The sequence below is a fragment of the Balaenoptera musculus genome, chromosome 1 (genome assembly GCF_009873245.2).
Source record: "Balaenoptera musculus isolate JJ_BM4_2016_0621 chromosome 1, mBalMus1.pri.v3, whole genome shotgun sequence".
Classification (NCBI taxonomy): Eukaryota; Metazoa; Chordata; class Mammalia; order Artiodactyla; family Balaenopteridae; genus Balaenoptera; species Balaenoptera musculus.
In genome coordinates, this window is record NC_045785.1 from 83,826,136 (window position 1) to 83,844,101 (window position 17,966).

Here is a 17,966-nt window from a genome sequence, read left to right on the forward strand (position 1 = left end):
TCGGCAGGCAGATTCTCAACCACTGCGCCACCAGGGAAGCCCTAAAATTTTTAAAATAAGAGTTCTTCTGCAATTTTTAAAGACTCCGATGATGTGGAAGTATAGAGAGCAAAGAGCGTGTTCTTTGAAGGCAGAAGACCTGGATTTAAATTCAAGCTCCCCCACTTACCATTCATTGTGTGTGAGTGGAAGATTATTTAATCTTCCTGAGCCTCAGTTTTCTTACCTATAAAACAGGGATAATGATACCTATAGGCCTCACAGTTTATTGTGAAGATTCTATGTGGTTATATGTTTTGTTATATGTTTACATATGTGTGTAAAGCACCTGGTGTAGTGCTTGTCATTCAGTACATATGCAGTAAGTGCTAAATGTAGTGTATATTAAATATGCTAAAATTTACTCAGCACTGGAAGTGCATAGTTTATGTATGCTTTATCTACTTTGTAGTATCTTTTTCGTTCTTTAACTCATCAAAATTAGGTTTCCTCTTCTGTCATTTTGCTGGAACGATTTCATTAGAGGTACCATTGACTTCCAGATGCAAAATCCAGTGAACTCTCTTCGGTGCCTATCTTACTGTATCTCTCTGTGGACTTGATGCTATTGGCCACCTCCTTCTTGTAATGCCATAACTCCCCTTGCTTCGTGACCCTGCACTCACCTGGTTCTTGTAGTTCTCTGACCATCCTCTCTCAGCCTTCTTTGTCGGAGACAGTTCCTTAAATGCTGGTGTTCCCCAGGGCTCTCTTCTGGGCCCACCAATCTTCTCTGTGCTTCTCCCTGAGTGAGTTGTGCTTTCAAGGTTTCAGCTATTACCCATTTGCTCAATGTGGTATAATGGACTATGCATGAATTTTAGAATCATATAAGCTCAAGCTGCAATTTAACCTTGCCGCTTACTTGCTCTGACCTTGGCTTATGTAACATTCCTGTACTACAGTTGCTTTCTCTATAAAAAGAGCATATTTAATATTACCTACTTCTTTGTATTATAGTCAAGTGTTTTCTCCTCCCAGGTGGCACATCAGAATCAACATGTCTAAAATAGAAAGCAACATATTTCCCTCTGTATTCTCTTATATGCTCCTGTTCAGCATGTGGCCTGGCCATTCTCCTGGTTATCTCTGCTCAACATGTGGGAATCATCTTTGTTTCTCCCTCACCTGTGTTTGGTCCATCCCAGGTCCTACGTATCACCTCCTAAACATTTCTTGCCTTGGCCGCTTCCTTGCCATCTCTGCTGTCAGTGCCCTAGTTCATCATCTCTTGCCTGGGCTCCTGAACCAGCCTCTAACCCTGTACTGTCCAGTAGAGTAGCCACAAGCCACATGTGACTATTTACATTTAATTTAATTAAAATTAAATAAAATTAAAAATTTAATTCCTCAGTCTAACTTGTAACATGTCCAGTGCTTCCTAGTCCCATGTGTCTACTGAATTGGGTAGAACATCTATAGACCATTTCATTATTGCAGAAAGTTCTTTTGGACAGAAAAGAACTATTCTAGACTGGGGTCGGCAAACCAAGGCTTGAAGGCCAAACCTGCTGCCTGTTTCTACAAATAAAGCTTTATTGGGGCACAGCCATGCATATTTGTTTACCACGACTGCTTTCACACAATAACAGAGTGGATTAGTTGCCACAGAGACGGTAGAGCTTCCAAAACCCCTTACTTTGTGTTACTCTCTGGCTCTTTATGGAAGAAGTTTGCTGATCCCTGCTCTAGGCAGTCCGCCTGCCTCCAGTCCTATTCCCCTTTCATCCTCTCCTGTATTATTATCTTCCACGGCGATCTCCCTAAAACACAAAAATGAACACATAGCCTCCTGGTTAGATCCTCTCAGTGGCACCTGCTGCTTCCAGTATAAAATATGGGTTCTGTAATGTGATGCAGAAAGCTCTCCAAGTAAAGCTATCTTCTCTCTTTCTGCCATATTTCTCCTCAAAAATCTCCTCTCACCCCAACTTGTCCCTGTGCTAGAAAGGCCTCCTGGCTCCTTGCTCATCCTTCATGACTCAGCCCAAGGGTCATTTCCATCACGAAACCCCATCTCTTCCAGGCTGGGCTGGGTGTCTCTCACCCGTGCTTCCATAATAGTGACACACAGTTATACCATTATGATTAATAAATTAAATTATTGTAAAGTTCTCTTTCTCTTTTTCCTGTTTCTTATTTATCTCTGCGTTTCATTAGGTCAAGAGCCAAACTTTGTTGAACTTTGCATGGTTCAGCATCCACACATTGTCTGGCACATAGTAGCAATTTAATTGCTTTTGAATGAATGAGTCCCAAGAGGTGATCAGTTAAGCTCTAGCAATGTCTGTCTCTTGAAGATGATTCAAATTTGAGATTTTGAAGCAGGAGAAAATTAACCTTGACACTTAAAGGACTTTAATTTGTTTCTGTTTGAAGCTCTTTTTGAAAAATCATAATATTAGAGAGTTTAACTTATTCTTTAATTTTGTAGTAAAAAGCTATGCTATACCTTTATTTAAAAGCCTCGAGTCTTTTGTAAATTAAGAAATTGAGAATTGGGGTTGGAATATGAGCAAGAAATGGCATAATGGAACAGCAAGGAGATTATGACAAAATTTAGCCCAGCTACTTTAGTACTGTTAGAGTTTTCCATAGTTTGTTTTCTTTAGTTTGTGATATTTTTATGTTCTCTCTATTTTAGAGCTTTGTATAATTTAAGAAGACACATGGGATGCATGTGGTGGGGTACAAAGGTTAGACACCTGGGCTTCAGTTAATTTTCAGCTGCTGAGTTATACCCGTGCCTCAGGTTTCTTTTTGTACAAAGTAATTTAATGGTGGTAACTTCTTTTTTGCCTAAATGCCCTTAACTGTTATGAGGACATATTTTTGAATTGCTGTTAAGGTTAAATACCTTATAAAAACTTGTACCTATGCTCCTTAATATGTTCCTTCAGTATTTATTGAATACCTTCCCAGTACCTAAATGTTCCAGTCCCTGCCTCAGGGAGCTTCACTAGAGTGTCTGGTGTCATGTCTATGTTTGAGAAAATAAGACTTAATAATACAAAATAATGAGCTAGTAAAATAAGACATTGTGTGAAAAAGGGCAAGAAGAAAAGTGCTGTTATTAATGGTTTAAAACAGCCATTCTTAGGCTTGTTGATCTCATAAATTATTGAGGACCTCAATGAACTCTTACTTCCTATAGGCTGATATCTATGGATATTTACCAGATTGGAAATTAAAACTGAAACATTTAAAAATATTTATTAGGTCATTTAATATTAACAATAATATTTCATGTTAATGTAATTTTTGTGAAAAATAAATTACATTGCCAAAATGAAAAATTTTTCGTGGGAACAGTGCTGTACATTTTTTGCAAATTTTTTTAATGCCTAGCATGATAGAATTCAGCTGGATTCTCAAGTTTGTTTCTGTTTTCAGTCTGTTGTGAAATGTTATTTTGGTTGAAGCATATAAAAAAATCTAACTCTCAGGGTTAACAGTGTAGTAGGGAAAGGAGTATTTTAGTAGCCTTTTCAAATAATTGTTGATATCCTGCTTTAATACTACACCAAAATATACCAAGAGGTAGTTTCTTAAAGATTAGTTAAATGTGGAATCTGAAACCATATCAGTGGACTTTTGATACACTGTTATATTCAAATCCATTAGTCTGTCTTGTACTTTGAATCTTTTACTCATACATAATTTTGTGTCATCATGCCTTGGTCATTTGGAAAATATTGGTTCACTGAGTTATGTAGGTCTTATGATAAATGCTGATACATTTATTAGATAATATTTTTTTAAAAACCCATTACTGACCTCATCAGAAAAGTTTTTAACTCTTCGGAGGCTAGCCAAGAGTTTTTCTTCCAGACAACTGTGCTTTGTGCATACTTCCCATTTTATCACAGAATATTAAAAAGACATGTACTCAAAAGACATGATTTAATATAATTAATCATTCTTACTGCTTCATCCAGGACATTCTTAAGTGAAACTTCTCCACTCAACCCCTCTTTTTTTGTTTGTTTTTAACTGCAAATATGTGGCATAGATTACAATGGTGACTAGTACCATTTTGTACCACTGCTATGATTTGTGCTAAGATGCCAATGGTCTTATCCATCAGTACTTTACACCATCAGAATAGAAGTCAGCACAATGAGAAAGGCAGATAATATTTTAGTATCATTATGAAAATAGTTTTCCCTTGTAGACTCCCCCAAAAGTCTCAGGGGCCCATGAATCACGTTTTGAGACCTATTATTGATTGATGTTTGTCATGCAAGGCTTCAAAGAGAAATTGAGACACATTCTTAAATGTTTTAGGATTTTTTTAAGAAGTGGATGGGAAAAGGAGAAGGGAGAAAGGCGTGAACATAAGGTTTTGAAAAGTGGAATAAACATGCCATGTGAAAGAGAAACTGCATAGACTTGTAGGATCAAAGAGTATGTCTTAGGAGGATAGTGGATAGAGAGGGTGTTGAGTGCCAGGGGAAGCTGATTGAACTTGACCAGTGGACAGTGAGAATGTATTCTAGTGGAGAAAGACATTCTGAAAATAGCACTGAGTAATTCTAGTTTTTGGTATTTGTGGGATAGATTGTAAGATGGAAGGCAAAAGCTTGGGTTAGAAGGTTAGCATACAGCTCTTAGTTGTGTGAATGACTGGTGTAATTTCATTAGTCCAGGAAATAAATAGGAGCCCAAATTAGGCTGTCACGATAGAGTAGATATGATGGAATAAAGATTTTTGAGGGAAGAAAAAGTGAAATTGGTAATAAGAAATTAGAGGTAGAGAAAAAAAGACAAGTTTAAGATATTTTCTACATTGGACTTAGAAGAATGAAAAAAGATGAGGATTAGGAAGAGTAGGCGGGAAGCTGATGAGTTTGCTTTGGAGATGCTGCGTTAGAGGACAAACAGAGCATCTGAGTGGAAATGTAGTAAGAGGTAGAGAGGGATTTTGAAATGATCAGATAGAGGTTACATCTGAAGCCATGAGAAAAGATGGTGTTTAAAAGGTAAAGTTGAATGTCTAGAATTGAGAAATAAGAGAAGGAAGAGTAGATACAATAAAGGAAAAGTTTAGAAGTAGAAGGGGAGCCAGAATAATATTGGGATGGAGGACAACTTTTCTAAAATTGAGTTTTTGAACTCCTAAATTTCCAGAGTTAATATTTATTTATTAAATACAGTGTTCACATGCCTGAAAGAATTACATTTGCAACCAAGATAAAACCCAGGGGTCAGCTCACGACCCAGTCTCCATGTAGAGTCCCAGCAACAGTACAACATGTAAATCCTTATTGGAGTTTTTCCAAGGATGTCGACAAAGGTCCAGTTTGTTACAGCAACACTTCTTAAAAGTCTCTTCATTCCTCTTGAACTCACAGTATCTCCTGGACCCTGTAGCTTTCCCAAAGCTCACACTTCTGACTCTCAACTCCTAAAAGTCACCAAACCGGTACCATATAGGGGGATGGATCCTTTGCTCCCATCCTCTTTTTTTCTTTCTTTCTCTACCTGAAAGTAGCCCTCTCTCCTCTTTCCAAATGTGAATTATACCTGCTAATGCCTTGTTTTTACACTGCATGTGCTTAGTACCGCACTCTGCACAATTAACTCCCAGGGAACTTAATCAAAAGCTCCAAGTCCCTTTAGAAGAACAGGAGGAGGAAGAAGTGCTAAATGACCAAAGACAGAGTTTTCTCTATGGGGTTGGGGAGGATTACACACACATACAATCAAATATGCCTAAAACCCAACATGCATAAAACCAATACCCTACTCTTTGCCTAACCTCCCTTTCCTCCATGACCACCACCAGAGAAAGCTTCCAGTATGAATCATTGGGATCACCATTGACTTAGTCATCCAAGTCAGAAACCTGGAGTCACCCTAGACTGTTCCTAGTCTGGAAGCAAGCCCGATCCATTTTATCTCCTAATATTCTTCCTAATCCTTCCCCGACTCATTCCACTCCACCTGCTGTCATTATAATTTTTGGTCCTCGGTGTCTTTTCTTCTTTACCCATCTAAGTAATAACTGTGGATGGTGGTGAAAGACAGTGTTTTCCCTCTCTCCTTCCATCCCACATGCATGTCTTCTTGCTTCCTCCTGCTCCTCTCCCTCTCGGCATCAATACATATATTCCCAAACTGTTAGCCTTTATTTGTTGGAATGAAGGGGTGTTCTCATTAGGTAAGAAGAGGTAGATTCCAATAAAATAAGTGGTCCTTCTGACATGAGAGAGAAAGATAAGGACAATTATATAAATATTATTTCAACTTGAATTAATATGTGAGTTCTTTCCTTGGAAAGAGACTGGCTTAAAGATCAGGCACCAGTCACATGGAAAAATTGGCCGAAGATAAATGCAGTGATTGTACAGTAAAGCCAAAGCACAAGTTCTTAAAGTCTAGATTTTTAGATAATCACCTTTCCAGACAACAAAAAATTTGGAAAATGCATAAAGTGCCAGGGAACAGGAAGTAGTCTAGGCTAAATATAATGTAGGACTTGTGGCATCAAAGAGAAAAGGCTAGAAATGTAGAGTTAAGGGAGACCAGTTGGGTTATTGCAGTCATCTAGGTAAGAGACACCGAGGACCAAAAATTATAATGGCAGAAGGTGGAATGGAATGAGTCGGGGAAGGATTAGGAAGAATATTAGGAGATAAAATGGATCGGGCTTGGTTCCAGACTAGGAACAATCTAGGGTGACTCCAGGTTTCTGACTTGGATGACTAAGGCAATGGTGATCCCACTGATTCATATTTGGAGTTTTCTGTGGTGGTGGTCATGGAGGAAAGGGATGTTAGGCAAAGAGTGGGGTATTGTTTTTATGCATGTTGGGTTTTAGGCATATTTGAGAATTGGTGATTTGTCAGGTGAGGATGCTCAGCAATAAATCAGAAATATAGAACTACAAGTAGAACTTAAGAGAGGACTTGAAACCAGAGATTTCTGTCAGGGTGTTTGAGCCTTTGAGGAGGAAGAATTTTTCCTCTACCCATCTAGGTTCTTTGGTGGGTCTAATAATCAGTTTGACATAAGGCAGATTAACAGAAGAACAACAGATTTAATTACATATATGTGGGGGTCCCACAGGACAATGAGACCCAAGGACAAGCTGGGCAATAGAGGCTTATAAGCCATCTTGAGCTAAGGAGTGGGATAGGGGCCCACAGAGGAGGGTGATTCACAGGACGATAAGAAGAGCAGATGTTTGGTAAGTAGAAGTTTGTCCTGCCATACAGATAGATCATTCAGATAAAAAGTTATCTCTTGGTAATAGCTCTCTTTGTGGGCCAGGACACCTATCTAAATTCTTTCAGGTAATTCAGGGAGAGGTAGGAGTTTTTCTTGAGTCTGCTGGGTCTTAGTTGCTTTCAGCTCAAAATATTCTGCATGCCAAAGTGGCACATTTTGGGAAGCTTGTTCTGAACTCCTTTAAGCCCATGAGAATGTATAAAATGGCCTTGGTAGGGCATATGGAAGGGAGTGTGCCTGGGAAGCACAAATATTTAAGGGACAGGCAGAGGAAACGGAGACTGAAAAAGTGTAGGTAGGGAATCAAGAGAAAATAGTATCATGGAAATCAGGAGAGGAGAAAGGAAGTATGATGGTTGGCAGTGTCATATGCTATAGAAAGGTCACCTGGGATGAAGGCTGAGATGAATCCACTATCTTGGTTATGGGGATGCCACTGGTGACCAATTTCTTTTGTAGGGGAATGCAATCATATTGTACTGGGTTGTGAAGTATAGCCAGAATGTCTGTGAATACACTGTTGACTTCTCTTTTTAAGAGTTTAGTAGGGAAGAAAAACAGGAGAGATTTTTTTGGATTAGAAAGAATCGGGCATGTTGGTAAGAGAGAAGAAAGAATCAATCTATGCATGGGGAACTGGATGGAGCAAGGGAAAGGGGATAATTGATGGCCTAAAGTCACAGAGCATGGGTACAGAAGCAATTGGCCTTGGAGAGGGCAAGAGAAACCTCTTCATCTGAATATAGAGAAAAAGGTGCTTGAAAAGAAGATTTGAGGCCTTGGGGTCAGAGTTTGAGGAATTCGTGGTTGATGGACTCAAATACCTTAGTAGTAGAAGAGGCCAGTTCCTGATGGGATTGAGAAGTAGAAGTGAATAAGGAAGGGAAGTGACTTGATTGGTGAGACAGAGGTTAGGGAGCAATTCTACGGAGAATGTGGAGTTAAGTGAAAGGAATGCCAAGCAAATTTGAGAATTCATTTGAAATTCAGAGGTCTTTAAGTTACATTTGTGCTATTTATGTTAATATCAATATTGGTGAGTAATAATAGCTATTGATTGAGCTCCTAGTACAGGAGAGTTCTTGTGTGTCAGAACAGCTTCATGGTATAAGGGAGGTGCTATCATTATCCCCATTTTGTAGGGATCAAACTGAGACATAGAGGTCAATAACAGAGAGGTAAGACCACACAGCAGCTAAGTGGCAGAAGCAGGTTTGAACCTGGGCCTTCTGACTGCAGAATACATTACCCACCTTCCCTCTATACTCTACCTAAGGAAAGCTGGCCTGATGAGAAGCTGGGGATAGGCAGGGTGAGTGTGATGGATGAAGGGGCAAGAGAACTGAGGGTGCCGATGTGTGTTCTGAAGGTGCCGATGTGTGTTCTGAAGGTAACTGAGTTCAGGTAGGTAGGAAAGGAAGTGAATCAAAGGCTGGTAGTGAGGGATTTGGGAGTGGAGGTCAAAAAAGAGATATAGATGGAATTGGGTAAAGAGAAATATGGGGTACTACGAGCTGTGCTTAGAAGGGGATGGGTTATTTGAGGTATAGAATTTCTGATTAAACCCAAGGCCACCATGTAGTCAAAGAAAGGAATGGCTGAGGATCAGAGGGGAAATTTTTGGAGGAGAGAAGTCTGGAGGATAGGAGATCTGGATAGAGCAAAAGATGTTGACTTTACTGCTTCAGTGACATTTTTCCTATTTGTGATATTATTTTATTAATTTGAGCATTGCTCTCTAAATAGTTTGTTTTTAACTGCGTTGAATAATTTAGCCCTTCTCTTTTCACCCTACATATACTTATAAATTGTAATACCCCTCTTATCCTACAAATTATTTCTGTTTGATATTTTAATATCTCAGTAAAATATTTTAAGGTTTTTTTAACAGTTAATTTTTAGTTTCTGAAGTTGAGCAGTTTCTAGCTTAGTCATGACTAATTCTGTCAAATTGAATATTAAGATACATGGATACATTTTACTACATTTACAACTTAACCTCTAAAATATAATGAGGTAACATTAGGCAAGATAGTTTTTTTTAAGGAGGAAAAAGTAGAATACAGCAAATACTCACTAAATTTTTTAAAAATAAGCTTTTTACTTAGGAATAATTTTAGACTTCTAGAAAAGTTTCAAGGATGATTCAAAGGGTTCCCATATACCCCACACTCAGCTTCTCCTATTGTTAATATTTACATTTGTATGGTACATTTGTCATAATTAATGAACAAATATTGATACATTATTATTAACTAAAGGCCATAGTATTTTCAGATTTCCTTAGTTTTTACCTAATGTCCTTTTTCTGCCCCAGGATCCCATCCAGGATACTACACTGGATTTAGTTGTCATGTCTCAGATTCCTGGTTGTGATAGTTTCTCAGACTTTCGTTGTTTTTGATGACCTTGTCAGTTTTGAGGAGTCCTGGTCAGGTGTTTTGTAGAATATTTCTCAATTTGGGTTTGTCTGATGTTTTTCTCATGATTAGACTGAGGTTATGGGGTTTTTGGAGGAAGACCACAGAAGTAAAGTGCCATTCTCATCACGTTATATCAGGACTACATGCATAAACATAGATTATCACTGTTATTGTTTACCTTGTTCACCTGGCTGAGGTAGGGTTTGTAAGAGTTCTCAATTTTAAAGTTACTGTTTCCACCCCACCTGCCTTCTATACTGAACTCTTTGTAACGAAGTCCCCCCTTGAAGAGTGGGAAGTTATGCTTCACCTCTTTGAGGGTGCAATATCTACATAACTTATTTGCAATTATTCTGTACAGGATATTTACCTTTTCTCCCCTATTCATTCACTCATTCATTCATTTGTACTACCATGGCTTCATGGATATTTATTTTATACTTTGAATCCAATACTACATTACTTATTTTGTTCAAATTGTTACAACTTTTGCCATTGGGAGCTCTTTCAGTTGTCTTCTGTGTCCCTTTGACATAACTTCATCATCTTTTTTGGAGCACTTCTTTACTTTCTGACACTAAAAAAAATACTCTAGATTTATATTGTGTATTCTCTGTCCCAATGCTAGAATCAGCCATTTCTCAAGGAGTCTTGTTTTCTTTTATTGAACAATGGTATTAGGAACCAAAATATGGGCCCTGGGTGTGCTCATTGCTACTGGAGCATCATTGTTTCTATGCCCTCCCAGCTGACAACTTGGAAATGTACTAACCTGTGTATACACACATATCTATAATTATTTCTATATATATCCATCTGTATATATGTATTAAACTAAGCATGAGTTTATACTGACGTTTCCAACTCTAATCCAGTATCATATGGATCAATCTAGTCTTTTGCACTCAATTATCTGTAACTTTCCACTCCCACAATGAGAAGTCTGGTCCCCACTTCACCATCAGACAAACTTACTTATTTGTTAAATCCCAGTATACATGTATAATGGTTTCAGAATTGTTAACCTCTTCCCCCATGAGATAACAATTTTACCAGCTAGAGCAAAGTGCCTATGTACAGTTTCTTTTGTCTTTAGTCTTACAGTCTTAATTCATTTTCAGAGTTACTTAGGTCACCTATTTTTACCCCACTCCCTCCAGTGAGGTTATGTCATGTATTTGGAATGCAATTAGATTCTTTTGTCACAGGCTACATTCTGCCTGGCATGCCCCAACCTCCTATGGATTTTTTTTAAATTTGCATACACTCTTCATGTTGTTCTGTGGGTTTTGACAAATGCATAATGTCATATACCCCCCACTACAGTATCATACAAAATTGTTTCACTACCCTAAAATATTGCCTGTGTTTCACCTATTCTACCCTCTCCTGCTCTCCCTGAACCTCTGGCAACCACTGATCTGTTTTTTTGTCTTTATAGTTTTGCTTTTTCCAGAATGTCATATAAATGGAATCATACAGTAGGTAGCATTTTTCAGATTGGCTTCTTTGATTTATCAATATGCATTTAAGATTCACCCATGGTGTTACATGAGTTGACAGTTTGTTCTTTTTTATCGCTGAATAGTATTTTATTGTATGTACATACCACAATTTGCTTATCCATTCACATACTACATTGTGAATAACATTATGAAGCAACCTATAATATTTTGGTTGCTTCCAGTTTTGGGCAATTATGAATATGGCTAGTGTAAACACTTGCATGCAAGTTTTTGTGTGGACATATATTTTTAAATCAATTGAAAAAATACCTAGAAGTGTGATTTTGGATTGTGTGCTATGAATATGTTTAGAATTATAACTGCAATGCTGTCTTTTGAAGTGGCTTTACCATTTTGCATTCCCACCAACAATGAATGAGTGTTCCTATTGTTCCACATCTTTGCCAGCAATTGGTATTGTCAGATTTTCAGATTGTAGTCATTCTAATAGATATGTAGAAGTATGTCATTGTTTTAATTTACATTTTTCTAATGACAAATGATTTTTAATATCTTTTTATATGCTTCTTTTCCTTTTGTTTATCTTCTCTGATGAGGTGTTTAAGATTTTTTGCCCATGTTTTAATTAGGTTGTTTCTTTATTGCTGAGCTTTAAGAGTTCTTTATATATTTTGGATATAAGTACTTTATCATATATGTATTCAGTAAACAATCTCTCCCAGTGTTTGGATGTCTTTTCATTTTCTTTTGACAGTGCCTTTCACAGAGCAAGTTTTTAATTTTAGCGAAGTCCAACTTATATTTTCTTCTATGGATCATGCTTTTGGTATTATATCTAAAATACTATCATCAAACCCAAGATCATGCAGATTTTTTCCTGTTTTTTTTCTAGAAGTTTTACAGTTTTGCATTTTACTTTTAAGTCTGTGCTCCATTTCAAGTTAATTTTTGTGTAAGATGTGAAGTCTCTGCCTAGGTTTATTTTTCTGCATATGGATGTCTAATTGTTCCAGCACTGTTTGTTAAAAAGAGTGTTTTTTCTCCATTGAATTACCTTTACACCATTATCAAAAGTAAGTTGAGTATATTTGTGTGGGTCTGTCTATGGGCTCTCTGTTCTCTTCCATTGGTCTGTCTGTCTGTTCTTTTACCAATGCCGTGCTGTCTTGATTATTGTAGCTTTATAGTAGGTCTTGAAAGTGAATCTATCAACTTTATTCTTTTTCAGTATTATATTGACCATTCTAGGTCCTTTGTCTTGCCATATAAATCTTAGGGGGGTGTTCTGAATTTTAAAAATGAAAAACTAGAAATTGTTAATCCTCAGAGATGCAGAATAAATGTGATGTTTCTTTAATTTTTTTCCCAGGTGGTTCTTTGAGGCTCTGAAGTATCCTAAGTTTTCCAAGGCTAATGTCATCAATGGAATACTCATGACTGTGGTGTTCTTCATAGTGCGGATTGCCTCAATACCTCCTTTTTATGGCTACATTTACTCTGTGTTAGGAACGGAAGCCTACCTGAGGCTTGGATTTTTAATTCAATGTTCCTGGATCTCTACTTGTGTTGTTTTGGATGTAATGAACGTCATGTGGATGATCAAAATTTCAAAGGGGTGCATCAAAGTCATCTCTCTCATAAGACAAGAGAAAGCCAAAAAGAGCCTTCAGAATGGAAAACTTGACTAAAAGTGGGCTATTGATAAGCATACTTCATTACTACCCACATTATATCTTCTGATAGGTTGAATTCTTGGCATGTTCTTGTGCTTCTTTATTAATTATACTTGTTATTCTCGGTTTCAATGTCCTTTTTTTTCTAACTGTTAGAAAAGGGAAACTAAAATTTAGTTTTTATCTGAAGATTTATTTTCTGATATTCTTCTGCATTATAAGCATGGATAAAATCTTAAAGGTTTAAATAAAAATGTATAAATATGGTGGTGAATCTTCTTAGAAATCTGTTAACCGGCATTGGTATTTTTCTCTGTGAAAACATGACTATGCTAATTTGGTGCACTTGGTTTTATGTCACCGATTTTGCTGAAAGAATGGGAACTGCTTTTAAATCTGTAGATAGGTCTCCACATTTGTTGTATTGCACTCATTTCTTACTATGGCTGTCAATACCTGTGTAGTGTTTAATTTCCAAATTGTTGAAATGTTCTTTTTCTTAGGCTATTAGAAGTGATGTCTTTTTCATTTAGATATGCTGTCATCTACTAATAATGAAGTATTTTGCTTATTTTGGGAACCTTTAATTAGTTAAGTTATGGAAAATATTTCTTGCATTTTCAGATTTTTCTGACATCACTTTATTATTTTTAACATTTTATCAAATTATAGCTTTTTTCTTTTGTAGTAAAGCTTAAGACTGATCTAATAGAGCTCCTTAAGAGATGAATTCTTCCTTCTAAACATGCATGTTCTAGATGACTATTTGGGCTAATAGGAGGAATCATTAAGAAAAAAGCTTTAACACTGCTGTCTCTATCTGCGTCCCTTGCACTTTTTCTATGAAAAATATGTTATTTCTATTTGCAAAACCTCCCCTGAGTTCAGAACCCAACATCATTAGCACCAAATTCTTATGCAATATGTATTTATCATGCTCCTAAGGTAAGCCTCTTCTTGATGAGACCAAAACTACAAAAAAAAATCAGTATTCATATTTTACTCACAATTTACACCCATGCTTTTGCTTAACCAGCACTTTGAGTGCTTTGAATTTCTGTCTTTCCTAAAGGATAGGAAAATGATAGATAATTTAATCCAAGCATTCTGATTATCAATATTATTGCTTTATCTGGGGATAAATGACTGGTGACTTATTTTTTTCTGTTTGTGTGTGTGGGTATGTTTGTGTTTGCTTTGGTCCTTACAACCCAAATATAGAATTATATAGTTAGCTATTATTGCCTTTATTTATTTTTCTCGAGTACTTTAATGATCATTCTTACCTAAGGAAAAAAATTAATCAGCGTTAAATACTTGAATTTAGTTGAACCCAAACCAAAAGATCTAATTCATTCAGTTTCTCAGTTTGAAGGAGAATGTGTGACTCACTCTTATTGTCCATGTTATGATGATGAAGGGAGGCTAGCTGGATATTTCAGGACTTTTGATTTGATGTGATTTGATTGACTTGGCTGTCCAGTGCAGATAGGGCCTGATACATTGTAGAACATTTGAAGAAAGTATTTGAGATCTCAGTCAGTAACTAAATGAAAAATTGAAATTGATCAGCTTATACCAGGTACACTTATTTTTGAAAGACTTAATTAAAGTAATATAAAATATAGGTATTTGTTTTTAAATCTGCTAATATTACATTGATAATTTGTTACTAAATTTAGTGCCTTCTACACATAGGCACTTAAACATGTATTGGTTGTTTAGCAGGGGTAGGAAAGCACGTGGTTTTATCTTGTTCTTTTCTTGCTCTTTTGCAAGAAAAATGGCTTTTTAAAAGGAAAACATTTATATTAGAAAACTATTTTGGAAATTCATTCCTTTAGGAAGAAACAAAACTTGAAATAAATGTTTTTGACTTTGGATATTTCTGTAGCTTCTGAACACAGATTTTAAACCCACCATCAAAAGGAAGACAATATACAGCTATATATTAGTGAGTTTCCATATAGCAATTTCCATTTTTATAGTTATTTCATGCTTAAAACTTCATTTTTACTTTCACCAACAGCACCTTTCTGCAGTATAGCCCCTCACTATGTAAGTGTAATTAAAATATCAATGTGTTGAACTAAAGTTTGTTATTCCCTTAGTCAGCAATTCTTATTTTATGCTGGCTGCATGATAGTTAATTTAATATCCAGATTCAATATCCAAAAGTAGATTCTATGCATTTCCTCATAAAACAGACATGAAATGAAAAAGACACTGCAAGCTGCCATGCTACTTGAAGTCAGATCTTTACAGGAGCTATACTTTGCTGTTCTGTGATTGTATCCACCTACGTAAGATACAAGTAGTTAAAGACAGAACATTTCATTTATTAAATGATGAATTTTTCATTTATTAAATGACAAACTTTTGCTAGACATTTTACGTATTAAATATTTTGACTACATGGATTAGTTTAAATGATTCTATTAGGCATTCGGATATTTAACAACTGTTAAAATATTTATAGAAAATGAAAGCAAATTGGTATAAATTTTTAAGCAACTCTATTTTTGTAGAAAAGGATTAGTGACAACCTGTAACTATAAAGATGTTCTCTGAACGTGTAGTACTCTAGAAAATAAAAATTCTTACAAAATTTTGAAAATGAATGAAAATAAACTAAATAACATGCAAGATCATAGACTCTGCATTAGATATTTTATTTGGGAGAATTTAGAAATTATGAGCTTGAGTTTATAGAATCTGCATTCTTGTGCCTAAAATCTTTTTAATGAATATTATTTGCATTTATTTAAAACAATATGGAGTTATATCTGAATGCAAAGAAATGAACTCCTGCTTAAATTGTCTTGATACATCATAGTAAGTTGAAATGTAATTTTTATTCCAACTGTTCGTTTTGGTATTTCATGGATTAGCCCTATGTTAAGAGAAATAATAATGTCTTCACCATTCTTAAGAGTGACTGATATACTGTGGATGACCCAGTACTGTTGTACAGGACTAGTTTTAGAAACTACCTAGTTTATAGGTGTTTGAATCAAATTCTTTTCTAAATTTTAATAACCTATTTGACTCAAATCAAAATTTTGCTAAAAGTATCAGTTTTTAAATTGTATGCTTTCTCTGAGGTGCATTGGGCATTTGGAGAATGGTTCTTCCCTTTACTGTTGGTTACACCAGTTGTTATCATGTATTTAGAAATATTCTTCTCATGGAGATATACAGGGGAAAAATGTGTTGTAATATTCATGTTTGTTCTGCTTCATTTTTAAGGAAAATAAATATGTTCCAAAAGACACTATTAAAATAAATGTTTGAACAAATTTCAGTTTCTAGGTTACTCTTCACTCCAAATATGTAAATATACATTTGAATTGGCTTTAAGTGGTTTAATCTGTTGGATGAAATTGAAAAGTCCATGTCATTGTTGACATCATCAATTATACTCCAAAGAAGACTATGTATTTATGTGTTTTGGATTCCGTAAGAAGCAAACTGGTATAATTTTATCAGAAGTGTGGTACAGTATGTCTCAACAGGTACAAACCAGCACAGCAGCAAGACCCCTCCTGTGCTGAGAGGCCTGGGGCACACACACACCTTCCCAGCCTTAACCACAGCTGGTCGACAATAGACACACTAAACCTACTGAAAGTGAATTCTGACATGAAAAACAAGTGTGATGTGTGAGAACAAGGAAAAGCCAGCAGGACCTGGGGTTGGAGGAGGAGACAGCATGACTGATTTGCCCTTAAAAGCCATGATGCTCCTCCTTCAATCCAGAAGTTTTCTCTCTGAATCCTTTGAGCCTTCCATCTCTTCCTCCTAATACCCTAAAGACTTCATCAGCACCTCCCTCCTTTATACTAACACCCTTCTATGTCAACTTTTGAGACCTCCCCATACCTGTAAGCTTCCCAGTCTATTGTGGCAAATTTAAAAGTTCACAAGTATGTTCTTTCATTGAAAAAAAAACCCAAAAAACATTGCAGTAAGTTTCAGTAGTGAACAGACTAACCATAATTTATTAAGAGGCTATAGGAAGCCACTTAACATTGAATAATACTTATTTACAACACCAAGCAAAGCTTATAATGTTATGGTTTTATTGAGAAACATCCGTAGTCTCTTTCTTAAACTGGCTTAGCAATAAGAGCTTTATAACATGTTTCAGCTGGGGATTCATTGCAAGCATGTAGATTATCTAAATGTTCTTCCTCAGACCCCATGACAGGCAGAGGAGGAACCGAGGTGGCCCTGTGTTATGAGGAGGGTGTGCTGGTCTGTGGCGGCGTTACTGAGTCCTGCCCTTTAATCAAGCAAACTTAGCTATGGTCCTGTTTCTTTTAAAAACAAGCTTACAGCCACTGGATTACTCAGAGTGTTTTCCAAAGTACAACACCCAAGGATTTGAGCCCTGTCCCTTTTTAGCCCAGACCTCTTAACTATCTCTGTTAGCTTTGATAAGGTCATACCTTTCTTTGGAAGATATTTTGGGTGGCAGTGAAGCTAAAGATTGGTTTGTTTGCATTGAAAATATTTACACTGATTCCCTCTAAGCAGTAGACAGTTTTGAAATCAGGCCTGATATTTAAGACCAAAAAAATAAAAATAAAAAAATAAATTTCTAAATCTCAAAGATATAAATACCTCTGGCTGAAAACTCGTTAATTATTATCTGTATGTTTTTTCCTTTATATCTTTATGTAATTCTTTCCGTAATTAAGTGTACATTAAGGTATTTGCTACTTCTTGGTTAATGAAGCATAAAAATATAACTGTAAATAAAATATGCTATATATTTTTCTGTTTCTTGCTTGGTTTGCTTCTAATATGATTATGTCTACTTTTTACTCAAGGAATTTTTGCATAGATAAAACTCTTACTAACTTGTAACTGGGATGAGTTATGAGATTTTGGGGTAATTTTTTGATTTTGTAATAATAACTTTTAGACATAGCTTTAATTTGAAAAAGTTACTTGAAAACTGAAGTAAATGTGACAGCTATAGTGATACACAATTTTTCTCTGAGAATATATCACATTAATATTTAATTGTCAAAGATTTTAGAAGTCTTTCAAAATACATTTATTAACTTTGAGAACATACCTTCTAATGTATTTCCATAAGGCTGAAGAACTTTTATTTACAGAAT

At 36.0% G+C, this 17,966-nt stretch overlaps 1 protein-coding gene across 9 annotated transcripts in view; it reads left to right on the forward strand.

The window, feature by feature from the left end:
• The window catches only part of LOC118891859 (TLC domain-containing protein 4-like), a 93,634-nt gene extending 76,012 nt beyond the window's left edge, over positions 1-17,622 (forward strand). For all 9 annotated transcript variants that reach the window (XM_036845711.1, XM_036845692.1, XM_036845658.1 and 6 more), the window contains one exon: positions 12,531-17,622. In XM_036845711.1, the coding sequence (XP_036701606.1) occupies positions 12,531-12,849 (319 nt within the window). In that variant the 3' untranslated portion in view covers positions 12,850-17,622. The remainder of the gene's footprint in view (positions 1-12,530) is intronic.
• Positions 17,623-17,966: the final 344 nt, after the last annotated feature.